Source organism: Protopterus annectens, chromosome 5.part0, assembly GCF_019279795.1.
Source record: "Protopterus annectens isolate FY-2018-M chromosome 5.part0, PAN1.0, whole genome shotgun sequence".
Classification (NCBI taxonomy): domain Eukaryota; kingdom Metazoa; phylum Chordata; order Ceratodontiformes; family Protopteridae; genus Protopterus; species Protopterus annectens.
The window spans coordinates 676,003,056-676,021,934 of NC_056735.1; the positions used below are offsets into that span (position 1 = coordinate 676,003,056).

General features: G+C 41.7%; 1 protein-coding gene across 2 annotated transcripts in view; it reads left to right on the plus strand.

The window, feature by feature from the left end:
- The window catches only part of FANCB (FA complementation group B), a 489,492-nt gene that overhangs the window by 99,735 nt on the left and 370,878 nt on the right, over positions 1 to 18,879 (plus strand). For both annotated transcript variants that reach the window (XM_044072523.1, XM_044072524.1), the window contains exon 3: positions 1,904 to 2,059. In XM_044072523.1, coding sequence (XP_043928458.1) covers positions 1,904 to 2,059 — 156 coding nt within the window. The remainder of the gene's footprint in view (positions 1 to 1,903; positions 2,060 to 18,879) is intronic.

Below are 18,879 nucleotides of genomic sequence, written 5' to 3' on the forward strand. Positions count from 1 at the left end.
GATAGCTGTTTTGAGATTGTCTAGTTAGCTTGACTTAACCAGTTTTCAACTGAATGTAATTTGAATATGAACTGAAGTCTACACAACTAACCAAACTGCCAGATTAGGTATGCTGGCCATAATTAATAAAAATAAGGCCATTTAATTTGATAAATTGACAGCTTAATGATTAGTTTGCAGTGTGGTAAAAGTAATTGTGAGTGTGAGTTAGTGTGATCGTTAGTGAGTATGAGTCATTGCTTGTATTGGGTTGTGGTATTTGCTAAGTATGTGATGGATATGTTTGGGTAGGGGTAGAGTGTGATGGGTATATACATGAATGTGTGTGTGTTAAAAGTATGCACTTTTTCCCTGTGTTTAAGTGTGGGGTTACATTAGGTAGTGTGGGGGTGTATGGGGGTTACTCCTGTACAAAAAATGCTGTGTGGTTGTGAAAGTGTACTGGTGAGTGATTGTAGTGTGCAGTTAGAAGTTTTATGGTTTGACTGTGGGTTGTGCTTGTCTGTGTGTTTGTGTACGTGCGCACGTGCAGACATTTAATAAGTATTTTACAGTGTGTGTATGTGTGTGCATGCATTTGGTGTTTAGAATTTTACAGAGTGCATGTGTTTCAGTGGGGTGAGTGTCAGCTGAATGTATGGTCTTTTTACAATTCACTATGCTGCAGTCATGCTGTGTTAGGTATTTCAGTATATGTGTGTGTGTGTGTGTGTGTGTGTGTGTGTGTGTGTGTGTATATACACTGTGTTTGTATATGTGTGTCTGTATGTGTATATATTTCGCTATATCTCCGACACACTAAATTGGCATATACTACATTGACCACAAGTGGTAGAACAATGTTTAATGCAGGGGGCAAGCCCTCCTGCCCCCCCACACCCTTTTCTAATTATATATACCAATTCCAGCATTGCAAAACAGTGGGAGAAAGGGCAAAATTTATCTCTCTCCGCTGTATAGAGATCCTATAAAACAAATGCTTACTGCGATGAACCAGCAGTGAGACAAAACAATCTTCCTTATGAAAAGTTCGATGCAACTAACATATACTGGTCATATATATATATATATATATATATATATATATATATATATATATATATATATATATATATATATATATACATATATATATATATATATATACACGCATACACACACGCGTTTTCACACAAACACACACACACACACACACACACACACACACACACACACACACACACACACACACACAAACACCAACCAGTAAAACTTGTGGTATGTACATAAAATCATGGACAAGGAAGGTTACGCAATCATTCACATTTTTTTCACCTATTTTATTTCTTTTAGTATGTAGACCTATTAATGCATTTATTTTTTATGTGTGACATGAAGTTTGTGCAAACTAGTGTTACTTCCCTGAAAATAATGGGGGGGTGACCCTTAAAGCAACACTGATATTGGATGTAAAGTGAACAAAACAAAGATGGTATACATTTTTCTGCAGTATTGCAAAGAGCAAAATTGAAAAGTTTTGATTTACCAAAATACTGTAAACATTAGATGGTTTGTTTTTAATTTTTTTGCAAAATTTCTCTAATAAGATCAAGGATTCTGAAAGGACTTTGTTATTTTTACTGAGTATATAGTTAGGCTGTGTGATAACATAATTTGAAACACTATGCCTGTCAGGTAATTTGTTTAGAAAAAGGCATTATGAAACACTTGCTTGTGTCACTGGTCAGAATGCTTACAGTATGTACAGAAAAATGTGAATACTAGAGTCTACATCTTCAATTTTACAGTATAATTGATAATTTTATATAAACTGCATGTGCTGAACTATAGGACAGGGTACAAATGCCATCTCAATGGACTCCGCAAATCAGCTTTTCATTATATTTTGTTTGATGTTGTTTAGGTGGTTGCCAGTTGGGATCAGGTGAAATCTGTGCAAGTTGACGACTTTCTAGGTGTGGGAACAGAGCAAATGTTGTTGCTTTTTGAAGCCCCATCCCATAGTGCAGCTTGCTGTAATGCTTTCAGAATGACCGATCTTGGTGATATTAATTACACGGTAAGTTAATTTCAGATAAAACCTTTTAATTTTATTCCCAAATAAAGAGTTAAGGAGCTCTAAGAATACTTAAAATGGGTATTCATAGAGTAGGAGACATAGAAGCTCACAGGTAATGCTTTGAGTGAGACAACAGTAGCTGTTTTGTTAATTTGCTGTAGGCTATAACTGAGAGTATGTATTAAGAATGTTGCAGGTTGTTAACTATTTAAATGTTTATTTTCAGAATGACTATGCATTCGCATTGCTCATTTCCTTTGTACAGGTTAATACATACATTTTAAGCATAAGCACATTTATTTAATGTGGTTCATCTCTTGTTGCTGTACAGGTCACTGCAAACATTATTCCCATTGTCTAAAAGTTACTCCTTTGATAGACTTGGATGTCTTATCTTTGCTCAATGAGGGACTGTTCTAGTAGTTTGTAGACTTCTCAAGGAATTCTGCTGTGCCTAACTAATGGACCCCTGACCATATGGTGTTTGAACTTGTTGATACCTTCCAGTGTGCAAAACATTTTTGACTCGGGTACTCAGAAGTGATCAGAAATGTAGGCATGCACAGGTTTGCCTTGCATCTGGCTGTGTCTGCTAGCCAAAGCTGTGCACAAAGGGATTGCAGGTTACCTGTCTTTGTATAACATGAATGGTCGCATTGGGTAAGCCTAACATTGTGAATGAAGAAAAGTGTACTGTCTGGTATGACAGAGGAAGAATGGAAGAACATATCCTTAGAGACATTTTTCAGGAAGCAGTTCACAAATATGTTTACTGAATGTGTGTAGAATCCTTTAATCTGCACAGCCAGCTCACAATTGATAATATGAAATATGCAGATAAAGGGCTTGGATAACTGACATAAACTCCATTTATCACCAAGTAATGGCACTTTAGATCACATTTGTGGACCAGGGTGAGATTTTGTTTGACTGTTACGATAGTTAAAATTTGTAAAAAAAAAAAAAAAAAATTGATGAGGGTGGGTAACATCAACTGGAAATTACAATACTACAAGCACTAATAGACTACCACTGGTGCAGTTGCTTTCCTCAACCATCAGCTAACTCATGTTCCACTAAGTTCTCATCCCACCATTCAAAGATCTAAAGTTCCCAGATGTCCCTGTCTGACATATACTTTTCCTGTTTTTCTCTGTTTGCTCCAGGGTCCTCACATCTGTTTCAAAGTACAGAACTTCGTTTAAGTTCAGTTGGAGTCTTCCTTTTCCAGACATCACATTTGTGCTTCCCTTCCTCTTTGTCTTTCCTTCTTAACTGTATATTATCCATTTCAACATTGAGTTGAATGGGTCTATATAATTCCACTTTTTTTTTCTCTTCCATACTGTACATGCCTAGTGACTTCAGCCTTTCCTTGTGCTCCAGCTTTCTGAGCAAGCAAGTCATTCAAGTCATCCTCAGTGCAGTTCTGAAGCTTAATATCCTACCTCTTTAATGTTTCCAGAACTCTACACATTGTGGTACATTTGGCTTTACTAGTGCCTTGTGCATGCAACACAGTATTTTGTAGAGTTTTTTCCTACAGCTATCTCAAACTGCAGTGCATGGTTGTTTTATCTTAACAAGTAGGTGGACTTGGACTACAAGGGCTTCCTTTTTCAACCATGAGTTTTTAAAATAAATGAAAGCAAAATATAAATGCAGCACATACATTGCATTTATAGAACAAACAGCAGATAAAATTGTACCATGAACAAGGTAACATACAAGATATTATTTCTGTTCGTCATCTTGAATTGAAGTACTGCTAATGTGTTATTACAGCAAAAGGGAAACTCTCACTTGCAGATTATTGATCAGTCAGGAGATGAGTGTTCTGGTGATCTCAACTTTGCAGGTAGATTTTTGCATTAACAAGTAACTGTGGAGATGTGAATGTTCTGGTGATCTCAACTTTGCAGGTAGACTTTTGCATTAACAAGTAACTATGGTTTTAGTCTTGAAGTAAATCTATCTTGCACCCATAGACTGAGAAAGTTAAGTTGTGGTATTTGAGTACTGTGATACAGTGAAAGAAGTGAGTGAGGAGGTGGAGCAGTGAAAACACGTCAGTCCTTTATAATCTTCTGAATAAAGAGAGGCAGTGACTTAGGGTTTAACAATCGGAAATGTGGGGACAAGACCATGATATTTGAAACTGCACTTGGACTAGGTCATCCCTGTACTTGAGCTGTCCTTCATCCTACTAACTTAGAATTCTCTGCATGTGTTCCCAGTGGAATTTTGACCTCAACCAGAGCCTCCGGGTCAAATCCATTGGCTTCTAAGGCTAAGCACATAGCTACTAAAACTGAATGCACTGGAGTAAGAATAAAGCGAGGGCGTAAAAGAAGTAAAAAGGAAGTATAACACTGTTAAAGTGAAATATTCCTCATATTGCTAAAAAGCCAAGAGTAGAGGAGGCACTAACTTCATTACTGTGGTGTGTCTAAAGTTCCTGTGAACATTTCACCTGAAAGTTCTCCTGTTAAACTTATAAGAACTGATAATGTATAGTCTTACTCGGATTTAACAGTATGTGCAATTTTTGCATCTTCTAGTCAACTGTTAGCAAGAACCTTCAGACATTGTTCCATTCCTCCCACCTCCCATAAAGTTTGCCATGAAAGTTAAAGTAACATATGCCTCTTTCCTCTCTGGTACCAGGCCACTCAGAGGTACTTTTCCCTTGCCATATTTTTTTTTATCTGAACATCCCAATTTTCCTTTAATGGCTTTGTATAGGTGCCATTTCCGCTGAAGCAAAGTTAGAAACAATCAAGCACTGATGTCAAGGTCAGCACATCTGTCACCGTCAGCTGGGTTACTGCTAACAGATCCAGCCTTTGCAGTTGACTCTTCTAGTTTAAACTTTTCTGTCCAGGTCTGTGCAAAGAAGGATATTCTGCTGTGCATTGGGAGTCAATTTTGGCCCCAGATCCTGATGTTGACCTTTCCTGGCCATTGCTGGCACTGATGTCATTGATGCCAAATTTGGAGTGATTTTTCTTTACAGGCTTCCAGCTTGAGCCTGTTAATGTCAGGCCCAGAGTTAATAGGTATCTCACGCTCTTTGTTGTAAATGTAGCTGTAAGGGTTAGGCTCAGTGCCAGTTCACTTGACATTGTTGTTCACTGGTTTCGGCCTCTTTCAGCATGGACTGGCACCCTCGGTCTCGAGCATGACACTGACAATATTGACACATTTGATCTAGAGTGTTCTGCTAATGTCGCTCTTGGTGCCTATTCAATCTACAACTTCAGCTTCAACAGGAGACCATTTATGTTGTGGCCCTTTGGCAGGCACCTTTTCTCTCAAAAGGACAGAGCGGCTAGAAGCTTTTTGCATGACCAGTTCCAAGTATTTGGAGCAATCCAAGTTTCCTCATCATTTTCAGAGTCATGACCTGGTAGGAAGCATAAGTGTAAGAGGAAGAACTTGGATTATCCCCAGGATTTCCTCACCCCTAATGTTCAGGAGAAAGAAGGCTTTGATTCCCTACCAGCCTCAAAGATGAACCCAAGTTTGGAAAAGCTGTGATGATAAGGCAGAAGGGGGTGGATGGCCCTCAGACCCCAAGATCTTTCTGCAGATGATCCTACAAGAGAGCATTCCAGCCCCCCCCCAAAGTCTTCCTTTGTGGTTCCTCCCACTGACAAAATGGCACATCTAGTTGTTAAAACTACATGGGAAGATTCTGATGTTGTGAAATCTGTCCCAGGGTGGACGGGCAAAAGATTCCAGTATCCAAAAGATTAGATTTGCTGGACAGAGATTCCAAACCAGATTACATTGCTGCTGGAGTAGCCCTTATAAAGTTCCTTCTTTACAGAATCCTGATGTCCATCCTCCACATAAGAAGTCAGCTGCCACAGACAGGTTTGGGATGCATGCTAATGCATCCTCCACAGTTTTTTTGGAGGTAGTGCCCATTCTTTTTCATGTATTAAGGTTCCATTAAGAGTAAACTGATGAAATGAAACAGCCACTGGATGAGTTGCTAGATGGACAGTTTAAAAGGGCAGTCTCAGATGGGAGCTGTGTCATCTATTGCTTATCATAACAAGTGTCTGGCTCACATTTCCACGGATGATGTTGCTTGTGCATTAGGTGCTGAAATAGCTCTTACCATCACTCCTGTCTGCACCTGATAGACTTGGCAGAAGATAACAAGGCAACCTTTACTAGTACCCCTTTCAGTGGGCCTGCTTTATTTTTCCCATTAGTTTTGAATTACCTGGTGAAAGAGGGAAAGACTCTGTCTCTGCTTTTCGTGACAAGTTCCAGAAACCACTGTGTACTTTATGCAATGATGCCCACATCAGCTCTAGTTTGATGTGGCCAAGCAGCAAAACAGCTAGAGGTATGGAAGGAATCAGTGTGGCCATGATAATTTTCAAAATGATTGCCAGTCTGGGGCAGAAGCAGTCTACAGCAGCAGGGTTCTGGAGCCCCTCTTCAGAGGAGTAGCAGTTAAACCCCTGTTTCATAATAGAGTATTTGGCATACTGTTGTCTTTCATACTGATGTTCCCTCTGTCTCTGACTTGTTTACAGCACTTTTAAACATTGTAAATAAAAAAACAGCTTTTGAATAGTGACAGTATTCAAATGCATGCATCGTAATGCAGTGTTTGTGTATACTTTTGTTTAAGTGTTGTATCAATTAATTTGTTGTACTTTTTCTTAGACTGAGCCTAAAAGTAGACCAGTTGGATTAACCCAGTACTATCCCATCTAAATTATGAATAAAAGATCATTGTTTCCTTATAAAAGATACTTCAGATTAACTGTCAGATATTGACAATGTTACTATGTCTCAGAGCTTCTGATCTCATGGCAGCAATGATATTCATGGTTTCCCACACCAGATTATACATTGGAGTTAAAGCGTGGACTTAAAGTTCACTGGACCTAGTTAGCAGATCATGGCGCAAAAGGTCAAAATTCCAGGCTTGTAAGTTTTATTTGAGATGGTGGCTTCATACTGCAGACCTGAATGTGGTCAGTCCATTCCCAATCCCATTGAAATAGTGGCTGTCACCATGCATGCCTCTACCCTAAGGTGGGAGGTCCAGATGGTCCAAGGTGTATGGTCATAGAAAGAAGACAGTTTCTCCATCAGTATTCCTTAATTGCTGTTAGGATTTCCTGCCCTTTGGTTCTTTAGCCATCTACTTCAGCAGTATGGCAAAAGTTTGGTATATAAACAAGCATGTGGGAAACTCATTCTTACCTGCTCTGTCAAAAAAAAAAAAAAAAAAAAAAAAGAATCAGTGAGGTTATGAGATTGGACTATATCAGTGAGCCACATTCTAAAGACAGTCATATTACCGAGGAGAAGCAGTTTCTCTGTCACATTCAGCTGCTGCTAAATGATGCCTCACAAGTGGACCCTTTGTAGAGTAGAAATTCTTTCATCTTTGGGGTAAGCCTTGCTGTAACCTTTTTGCATCCTAATCAATACCATGTCCAGCATCTTCTTTTCCCTCATTCTTTGTCATCGAGAAATACCCCCCAGCACTACTATTTCCTCCTTTTTTCCTTATTCCAAATTTTATATGGAAAGCCAGATAGAACAAGTGGAAAGTAATTCTCATAGCTCCATTTTAAAAAGTATGGTTTCCTCTGCTAATCCCTCAGCTTCTGGAGAAAGGTCCTTCAGACCTTTATTGACCTTCCCGTCTGACTTGTGCCACCCAGACCTTCACTCTCCCTGTCTAACTGCATAGTTACTCTAGTTCCAGTAATGGCCAAGGACTTTTCGCACCTTGCCAGGCTAGTCCAGGTACTCACCTCTGCCCAGAGAACTAATACAAGAAAAAAAAATACACTAGTAAGTGGACACATTTTTTCTGTAAGTGAGTCACTTCTACAAGTTTGAGCCTTTTATTGTGTTAGTACCACTAGTATTACTTTCTGTAATCTGTGACCCAGGATTAAACAATGCCTCAGTTAAGGTGCACCTTGCTGCCATTTCTAATTTTCATTAAATACGTATTCTTTGTTATTAGCATATTTCTTGGAGGTACTTTCTTTATCTTGCTTCTATCAAGTATTCTGTTACTATGGGTTTATACTTTATTTTGGAGAAATTAACTATTCATTGTTTTGTACTACTATAGCAGAGATAAAATATGAATTATGCAAGTAGCTCTTTCTAATGGCCAATGTTAAGTTGTCATTCTCGCCTTCATTCTTGCTGGATGGGTTCGGAGCCGATCCTCGGCTCTGACTCGGCCTATACTATAGCTCAAGAGCTATTTTTTCCGGCTCGAGACAGCCCTATAACCCACAATACCATGCGCTAACTCCCCAGATCTCGTTTGCCGCTTCGCTGCGAGGTTGCTTTTTTTACCGGCTCAGGTCAGTAAAGGATTTTTTTCAACGAATTTCTAATTTTTTTAGATGGTTATTAGGATATATTCCCTACTTTTGTTCCCTATCGATATTTTACTTAATAGAGTTTGTTTCGTAAGCCCTACCCACCCCTGTAGTTAACTTTTATAATCAGGCCTACAGGCCTTAGTTTTTCTTTTTTACTCACCTCTCTGTGTGTGTGTTGTTCTTTTAATCAGTCCCCTCATCTCCCTGTTGTGTGTAAGTGAGTGAGTGTGTGTGCTGATTGTGTGACTGTCTTAGGGCAATGTCCAAAGACGTTAAGGTCTCGGGATTCAAGAAGTGTGACTCGTGCTGTCAGAAAATGTCTCTGACAGACGGTCACACTTCTTGTGTCTATTGCTTGGGGCCTTTACACCTGCAGGACTCTTGTTCCGTTTGTCACGGATTTAGTTCAAGAGTCCTGCAGGAAAGGCGTAACAAGCTTATTCTAAGGGGCTTGTTAAAGCCTGATGACTCCCCATCCAAGTCTGGCTCTGGGAAGTCATCAAAAACCGCCAAACCCTCGGCTCCAGCTTCTGAGCCGAGGGCTGGTGTTGTCGAGATGGCTCCGACCTCTGTTCCGGCTGGCTTCGAAGGCGAGCAAAGTGGGTTTCGCTTCTAAACCATCATCGGAGCCGACCCTAGCGCGCAAGCGCTCTAGGACCCCTTCTTTAGAGTCCATCAGATCGGCTCCGAGGTCCCCCCTTCTATCGGAGTGGAGTCATAGGACTCATTCATTGAGGTCTTCCAGGCTGTCCGATCACGACATCGAGAGGGTGGTCAGTAGACTCATAAAGTCTCAGGCGCTGGCCCAAATGCTTCAGAGCCCATCTCACCAGACCGTGGCTCCTTCGATACAGTTATCCATTCCTCCTCCGACTCATCTCTCGAGTTCGGAGCCGGAGTTCGTCGGAACCGTGACCTTGCCCACGTCGGAGCCGATACCTCCTCCTTCGGCTCCAGTGTCGTCGGCTCCGACCTCTTTATTGGTTCTGTCCATGGAGAAGTCCGGGCGCCGGGACTCCATTGTCGGCTCAGAGGGGGCGAGTGGCATCGGACCCTTGTCCGACCCCGCTCTCCCTCTCGGAGCTTCGGCTCTGGTTAGTTCGGCCCCGACATCATTCTCGGAGCCTTCTCTGTCGGTTCCGGGGGCGGTTCCGGCCTCTTCGGAGCCGGGGCTACCTTTGGTGTCTGATAGGGGAGCCTTCGAGGTGATGAGGAGTGTGCTGGACCCAGTGTCCACTCCAAGGTTAAGTTCTACGGCTCCTCCCTCTGTAGTGCCTGTTACGGTCTCTGGCCACCCTCCTATACCCGACAGCAGAGATCCAAAGCGTAAGGTACCCACTTTGGGTGTCTCCTCCTCTTCCGAGGGTTCCCCTGAAGTTTCAGGGGAACCCCCTAGGAAAAGAAAGTGCAAGAGGAAGCACATAGACTCCCCCGAGTCTGTCACGTCGGACACTGACTTGGATGAGTCAGAGGGTTCACCCAGATCCCCCTCTAAGGATGTCTCCTTTTCAGACATCCTGGAGATCCTAAGACAGAGGAGAAATTGGTCCACTCTCAAATCTTCTAAGGATGAGTCGGTTTGCCTTGACGCCTTTGGATCTCGCCCTTCCACCTCCTGGGTGTCTCCCCCTTTCGACCCACTAATGGAGGTAGTGGCTAGAAAGGCGTGGGCAGCTCCTGATTCAATGGAACCTACCCCTAGGAGGCCTTCTAAATTTATTTCTGCACCAGATGACAAATCCTTTCTCACTAAAGGTGTTTCAGTTGATGCTATGGTGGTAGCAGCAGCCACTAAGAAGGAATTAGCTGATACTTCTGTACCTGTTCATCCTCCTAACAGAGTCCAGGACCATGGACAGGTACGGCAAGCGGACCTTTGCTTCAGCGACATTTTCTATGCGATCGCTGAACTATTTATGTCATTTCACCCGCCTTCAAAGAGACTTGCTCACAGAGCTGGGTGAAACGGTACAGGATCTTTCTGCTGTGGGGTTTAAGGACAAAATAAACTCTCAGCTGGCTACCCTGAACTCCATTGTTAACACCTCCATGCGGCTAATTTCTTATGCAGCCGATGGAGCGAGTAGGGCCGCTGGCACAGGCGTTGCATTGAGACGCCACGCTTGGATGCGACTCTGTAATTTTGCCGACCCCTTCAAGGCGTCCTTCACCAACACCCCTTTTGATGGTTCGGAATTGTTCGGGCCTCAGGTGAAGAATACCCTCACCAGATGCGAGCAAGATGGTAAGACTCTCTCTGCCGTGGGAGTCCGTTTTTCCACGCCTTCTAGACCTTATCCTAAGGGACAGAGGGGTGGAAAGATGTGGTTCCGCAAACCACAGGGAGTCGCGCCTGCCGCACGTGGTGAATTTCCCCCTAGAGGCAGAGGGGGGAATAATAACAGACGCCGCCCCAGGGGCAGAGGGGGTCCACAAAACCAGGGTTCCAGGGAATCTTTCCCTGACCAACCCTTTCAGCATCCCTGAGAAGCTGCCCAACTGTCCGCCTTCAGAGGCAGTCGGGGGAAGATTATCTCTGTACCCGGAAGCCTGGCAATCCATCACTCAAGACACATGGGTACAGAAGATCATATCCGAGGGTTACAAAATTCCTCTCACTTTCCCTCCGGTACAACCGCCAAAACCCCTACCAGACATACCACCCGCGCAGAGAGGTCAGGCTCAGCTAGAAATAAAAAAGCTGTTAAACAAAAGAGTCATCCAGGCAGTCCCAGTAGATCAGCTAGGATCCGGAATCTACTCCAGATTCTTTTTGGTACCAAAAAAGACAGGAGATTGGAGAACCATTTTGGACCTCAGCAGATTAAACAACTATGTGTTAAAGACAAAATTTCAGATGGTAACACTGCAGTCCATTCTACCCTTTTTGGGCAGAGACAACTGGATGTGCTCGTTAGACCTCCAGGACGCGTACTACCACATAAAAATACACAGGCGCTCCAGGAGGTTTCTCCTCTTCCGGCTGGGAGTCAGTCATTTTCAATTCAGGGCCCTGCCCTTTGGTCTCACCACAGCCCCCCGGGTGTTCACCAAATGTTTGGCAGTGGTCACGGCTCACCTGAGGCAAAAAGGATTCCAGGTGTTTCCATACTTAGATGACTGGCTAATTTCCGCTACCACCAAACAGGATCTCATAATGGCCAGGGATTATACTATCCATCTTTGCAACAGCCTGGGCATTTCTATAAATTTTGCAAAGTCTTCCTTGTCGCCTTGTCAATGTATAAACTTTATAGGCGCCGTATTAAACACCACAGAAATGTCTGCAACATTACCACCTCAGAGAGTGACAGACATAAGGCGGAATGTTCAGCTCCTGTTTCAGCCCAGCAGAGTCCAAGTCAAGCTAGTATTGAAAGTGTTGGGCCTCATGACGGCGGAGATTCTTCTACTTCCATTAGCTCGCTTCCACATGAGACTCCTTCAGTGGATGCTGTTTTCTCAGTGGTCCTTTCAGCAGCTGCTAATGACCCACAACATTTTGATAACACCACCCTTGCAAGAAACATCTCTCCTGGTGGATGGTTTCCCCTCAGCTTTTTCAGGGCAGACCTTTTGTTCTCCCCCCTCCAGTTGCCACTGTCACAACGGATGCCTCCCTGATCGGGTGGGGGGGGCATTATCAGGGCAGGATGGTCCAGGGCACTTGGCAACAGTCAGAATGCCACCTGCACATAAATGTCCTGGAGATGAGGGCGGTGCTTTTGACGTTGCAGGCCCTTCAGAGCTCTCTTCCCATGGGGACTATAGCAATTCAAACGGACAATATGTCTGTGGTGTGGTACATAAACAAGCAGGGTGGAACAAAGTCCTACCCTCTCTGTCGAGAAGCACTCAGACTTTGGCAATGGGCGATTTCATCTCAATGGTTTCTGATAGCGATGCACATCCCCAGGAAGTCCAACGTCATAGCAGACAGATTGAGCAGAACTATCCTCATGCCTCACGAGTGGTCTCTAAATCAAGCGGTAGTAGACGGAATTTTTTGGAAGTGGGGCCAGCCTTGCTGCGACCTTTTCGCAACTCCGCAAAACAGCAAGTGCCTCGACTTCTTCACACTTTTCCCTCTACCAGGCCAGCCCCTCAGAGACGCTCTTGTTCATGTTTAGCCCCGGGGTCTTCTTTATGCCTTTCCTCCCTTTCCATTGATTCCTCAACTAATTCAGAAAGCAACCGCATTGAGATCCAAAATGATCCTCATTGCCCCGTTTTGGCCTCGACAAGTTTGGTTTCCGTTCCTGCGCAAATACCTACTGGAACAGCCTTGACATCTGGAACCCCTTCCGGATCTGTTGACCCACCTCACGGGCAAGTTGCATCAGTCTCTACATTTGATCAACCTCTCAACTTGGTTGCTCCACTTCCAGCCATAGCCAGGCTTCCCCTTATTTCTCCTCCTGTTCGTGATATCATTCTTGCTTCCCATAAGTCCAATACTAGGAAGACTTATGCGAGTAAATGGAAGCGTTTTTCACACTGGGCACAAACTAGATCTTTAGATCCTTTCCATGCACCCTTTCATGAGGTTCTAGACTTCCTGGCGGAGCTTTTTCATTCGGGGTCATCATCGGCCACTATCAGGGTACAATTAGCGGCCATTGCTAATTTTCATGTTGGACTCTCAGAAGCAAATATTATGTCCCACAAACTCTGTAAAGCCTTTCTCAAGGGCATTTTGTTACTCAGACCTCCAGTTAAAGATCCACCTCCACAATAGGATTTGAATTTAGTTCTAACTTCACTAATTCTACCCCCTTTTGAACCGGCAGCTTCTTGCTCCCTCAAACTTCTTTCTTGGAAAACGCTGTTTTTAGTAGCTATAACATCTGCCAGAATGGTATCGGAACTTCAAGCCTCGTCTGTCCGTCCTCCCTATTTGGTTTTTCATAAAGATAAGGTAACTCTCAGAACAAACCCTTCCTTTCTACCAAAAGTGTTATCGGAAGCAAATCTAAACCACTCCATTGATTTGCCCGTCTTTTTCCCAGACTATACCAACAGGGCTGAACAAAAATTACATTCATTAGATGTTCATCGCCAATTACGGTATTACCTAGACAGGACAAAACAGTTCAGAAAATCAGACCAGCTCTTCCTCTCTTATGCTGCAGGCAAGAAAGGGCTTCCAGTATCGAAAGTTACTCTTTCCAGATGGCTGACATCTATTATTACCTTGATCTATGAGTTGAGACACAGGCAACTACCCTCTAGGCCTAAAGCTCATTCAGCCAGGGCACTATCAATTTCAACGGCTTTTCAAGCAAGGTTACCACTAGATGCCATTTGTGCAGCAGCTACATGGACGTCCAAACATACCTTTATTGCCCATTACAAGCTTGATCTAGCCTCCAGAAATAGAGCTGATTTTGGTTCCACTGTACTCAGGAGTCTGTTTCATTGAGCCACCCAGGACTAAGGTGCTAGGGACGCTGTCCCATCCAGCAAGAATGAAGGCGAGAATGACAACTTAACATTAAGAAGTTATGTTCTTACCATAACGTTCCATGTTAGTTGTCTTCTTCTCGCCTTCTTTCTTGCGTCCCTCCCTCCTACCCCCTAGCCTGGACAGACTTGAGGTCTCTGAGTCCTTCCATTTCTGGAGATACGACATGTTACGGTTTCCCCATACCCTTGGAGGGAGTCTGTACTTACAATTGAGGATTATAATAATATATTTATACTATGTCTTAGCTTCCAAACGAGATCTGGGGAGTTAGCGCATGGTATTGTGGGTTATAGGGCTGCCTCGAGCCAGTAAAAATAGCTCTCGAGCTATAGTATAGGCCTAGTCGGAGTCGAGGATCGGCTCCGAACCCATCCAGCAAGAAAGAAGGCGAGAAGACGACAACTAACATGGAACATTATGGTAAGAACATAACTTCTTATTACTTCAGCTTGAAGAGTCTGTGAATTGCCAGCCCTCTTGTCAACCCTCCCTACTTATTTTTACATAAGGGCAGAGTTTCCTTTCAAATGTATCTGCCTTTATAACTTTGATAGCCACTGAGGCAAACCTCAATCAGCCTGTCAGCATAAAAAGAAACAAGTTTTTTGCATTCTCTGGGTGCCCATGGCAGGTTAGGTTTTATGTGGGCAGATGCAGAACTGTCGAGAAGAATATTAAAATTGTTTCATTTTCTAGTAAGAAACTGGGTTCTAATGATTCTAACATTTTTTGGAAGGATGCATTATATTCTGGTATAAAAATCCAATAAAGTTTTATCTTTTGTACCTAGAATTTATTCAGTAAGGGCAGTGGTTGCCACTCGGGCATTCTTTAGAATGTATCCTTAGATGATATTCATTCATCAGCTGCATGCGATTCACTGAATAATTTCACAAAACTAATAACTGGTTGTGATTTCTTGTTGTCAGTCATTCTGTGGGGCTGCAGTTAGTTACTAGGGGATGCTCTAGTAAAGATAACCACCCAAGAGGTTAAGTTTGGAACGTTTTCCTACTGTTAGCGAGGAATAGACCTCCTCATGCTAGTTGTCAATTTTTTGTACTTACTGTAACAATAGATTTGGATGAGCAGTTGCAGCTTCATCAATATACCCACCCTCCTTCATCTTACCTCATTGCTGACTTGGTTTAGAGGTCTCTTGGTGGTTGTACTACTGGTTCCTGCCTTTACCTTAGCATAGCATAGCATAGCACAAATCTTTAGATGAAGCTGGCTCACAAAGCTTTTGGGGTAGAAGGAGAGGTTTTAGTTCCTTGGGAAAGTTTCAGCTGCTAAGCTGGCTAAAAGCTTGCAGTTTTGGTCCCATTGTTCATGAGAATGGACCTACTTATCCATATCGAGTATTGTAGAAAATATTTAATTTTAGTTGATATTGTCATTTTTAACCTTAATAATGAGTTAACAATGTAAATAAGAGTTGTTTATGATCTGAGCGACTCACGTACCCTCGTTGTACAACTGACATGTCCATTTTATGGCATATTGTTAAGTTGTTAATCATAAAAATAAGCATATTTTAAATCTTTGGAATGATAGGAGTGGATCTGTCCTCTGTAAATCGTAGAACTGAGGCCACAGGCATTAGTACCGTTCAGCAATCTAGACATTTCCAGGCTGCTTGGTAGCTCCATTGTCTCATAACTCGGCACAGTTCTCTTCTCCTGTATATCTTTAATGTTGTCTACACTGTTCAGATGATCTCCATATACCCTCAGACTGCTTTTTCAGTTGTCAAATAAAGAAGTTGAGTGAATCTTTTAAATTTCAACATTTTCTGATATTTCTTAATTGTTTATTGTGATATTTCTTTTGAAATCAGTTAATTTTCTAATCTGAAGATAATATTTCTTCCTTGAGCTTAGTTCCTACCACAACATTTTTTTTGTATTCCCACTAGTGCACTATTCTATTTCTCACTTTTTAGTTACTTTTAGCTTGTTGCGTAAAAATGTGTGTATATATACAAGATACACATGCACATAAGTACACACACACACACACATATATATATATATATATATATATATATATATGTGGTCTACCTGAGATGGTCGACAGGCCATATGATCAACACTCGGTTGGTCGACAGCTCATTTGGTCGACAAGCAGATTTACCCCCCTCCCCAATGTTGTGCGACCCTGGAGTTGATATATATAGTTAGGGGGGGTGGGGGGCATAGCCCCCCACATAAAATGCTTGTCGACCAAATGAACTGTCGACCAAATGAGTGTCGATCATATGGCCTGTCAACCATGTGAAGTAGACCCATATATATATATATATATATATATATATATATATATATATAAAAAACAGTGTACTTTCTTGTTAGTTCTTTTTTTAGCTTTAGCAGTCTATTGAGTAATTCTTTATTTTATGAAACGACTTTGCTTAGATTATTTCCCTTTTCAAGGAAACTCTTTATTGGATCTTGACATTTTTTTCCTGTTTGTACTGTTTCAGGCATCTTTTCTTATGAATAAAACAGTGAGTGGCATTCACAGTGTCCCTGTAGACAGAAATATTTTTCACGGGACAGAGATGACAGTTGTGATGGTTGTTTAGGAGACCAGCAATTTCTTCAGTCTCAAAGCCCTTTAAGCATATTGTAGTAGAATTTTTGAGGTATAAGAATGAAATTCCTGAGACACCTCATATTGATTTTCCAATGTCTTATTCAAACTTTGAGAAGAAAACAGTCTGTCCAATTACTGTTGAAATTATGGAGAAGTCTACCTCACTGTCATATTGCAGGCTTCCTGTCTTGCTGACTTGATAGCAGTCAGTTTGTCACCAAACAGTGGTTCAAATAATACTCAGCCACAGGACTTTTGACACTGAGGTGAGATCCCACACTCATAGTGTTTAACTAAGACAAATTTGTGAAGGGTTTTTAAAATGTTTCTTGCCTCTGTTCCCCTTTATCTGCTCTGGGGAATAGAGAATCACTTGGCAGCTTTACTCTCCCGGCAAGGACAACATGAACTTTCCCCACTAGTGATGACATTTTTGTACTATCTGTGAAAAAGCTAACATTGACAGGTAGATGATGTCTCAGTCCTTTTTGACTACCGAGAATCTGCATTGATGATTTCATTACCAACATTGATGGCTTCACTGTCAGTCTTAACCTTTCTGGTCTTGACAGTGTCAACCCGTATGCAAGATTTTGAAGGCATTGGCACTTACCCGGAGGCCTCAGCACTTGTACTGGTCCCTAAGATTTTGTCGAGGTATATTGTTTTGTTGTCTAGAACCTTTTGTATATTCTGTTTAGGACCAGTGTTGGTACTGATACCCAGAGTCATTTCCAAGTTGGCACTCTCATACTCTGTGGTGTGCTTCCACATTGTTACCTTCATCAATGCGAGCTTAGTCTTCAACTGCATATTTTTCTGCATTTCCATGTCCAGTGTTAGTAAAACAAACTCAAAGCCTCATTTGAAGCTGTCTACTAAAACCTGGGTCATATACCCTTTCCTCAAACCCTTTCTCTAATATTTTATTTTTAAATAAATTGTTTGTCTGCCTAATGGTAAATGGCAGTGGATTCCACATTCTGCCAGCTCTGTAGTCAAAAGTATTTCTTTTAAGGATAGTCTTGAAGCTAGGTATTTCTATCAATTTTATAGTAAAATGTATTTCTTTTAAAGGTAGTCTTGAAGACAGGTATTTCTACTAAAGTCCTGATATGGAAGCCATAACCTCATTTCCATGACATTTTTAGATAAGGATGAGATCTTCCTGTCAGTCTATTTCCAGTGGTGTATGCTGAAAGCTGTATATAAGCCTATCATTGTATTGCATATGTCTTATGGTAAATACTCGTGTTAGACATGACGTCTGTATCCTTTCTAAATTCCTTAATTGAGAAATGTGTATGCACACTGAGGCACAGTATTCTGTAGGAAGTCTCACAGCTGACTTGTTTAACGGAAGCATTTCCTTTCCACTTCCAGTGGCCAAACAGTAAACAGATTTTTCATTGTTGAATAGCATTTTTTTCTTACCAAAATGTAAATTATCATTGAATTGTAGATGATCAGAATCAACTACTTCCTGGACCCTAATATTATCAGCTTCTGATAAAACGGAGTTATCTACGGCACACTGTACCCAGAATATTTGTGTCCAAAATGCAGGACCATACACTAAGATGCATTAAAAAAATGCTTCTTTAACTTTAGACCAGATACTCAAAGTATCCAGACATTTCTGTAGTCAGACAACTCTCCAAGACTGGTTACAGATGCCTCACTGTTTGAATTGTTCAGTTTTCCTCACCCAGATGTTTAGCCCAGCAGAAAATGTGGACTTCAGTATATTAAATAGTAAAGGTCTAAGAAATGACCCCCTTCTTTATATGCAAATTAACAACTTTACGTTCTGAGAAGGCGTTTTAAGCCTCATCTTACATCTTCTGTCCTGAAACCAGTTTGCAACCCATCCAAGAATATATCTATTGATATTAACAAATAATAAGCTCAAATAAAACCTGCTAACTTAGTCAAGTAAGACTGTCTCTATAAAATCCATGTTGGTTAACATTAAACACTTTAACATTTGAAGGCAGTAATTGCAGAATTGTTCTTTCAAGCAATTTCTAATAATATCCATCAAGCTTATCAAATAACTGTCAACTGTATTGCCTTTAGGAATCAGGACCACTACAGCTTCTTTTCATACATCTTGCACAAAACCCACACGAAGTGTCATGTGAAATAAGTTAACTGTGAGGCTAAATGTTTACCATTTAGACCATCTAGTCATGCTGATGAGTTTGATTTTATGGCTGCAATGGCATGTCATACTTCTTCAATTGAAGTCTCTGGTCAAATATTCTGAGCACTAGTTACAATGTCCACTCCTTCTTTTGAGACTTTAGCCCCACTACCCTAAACTTTATCACTAAATACCTTTATCAATATATTTGAATCAGTAATGC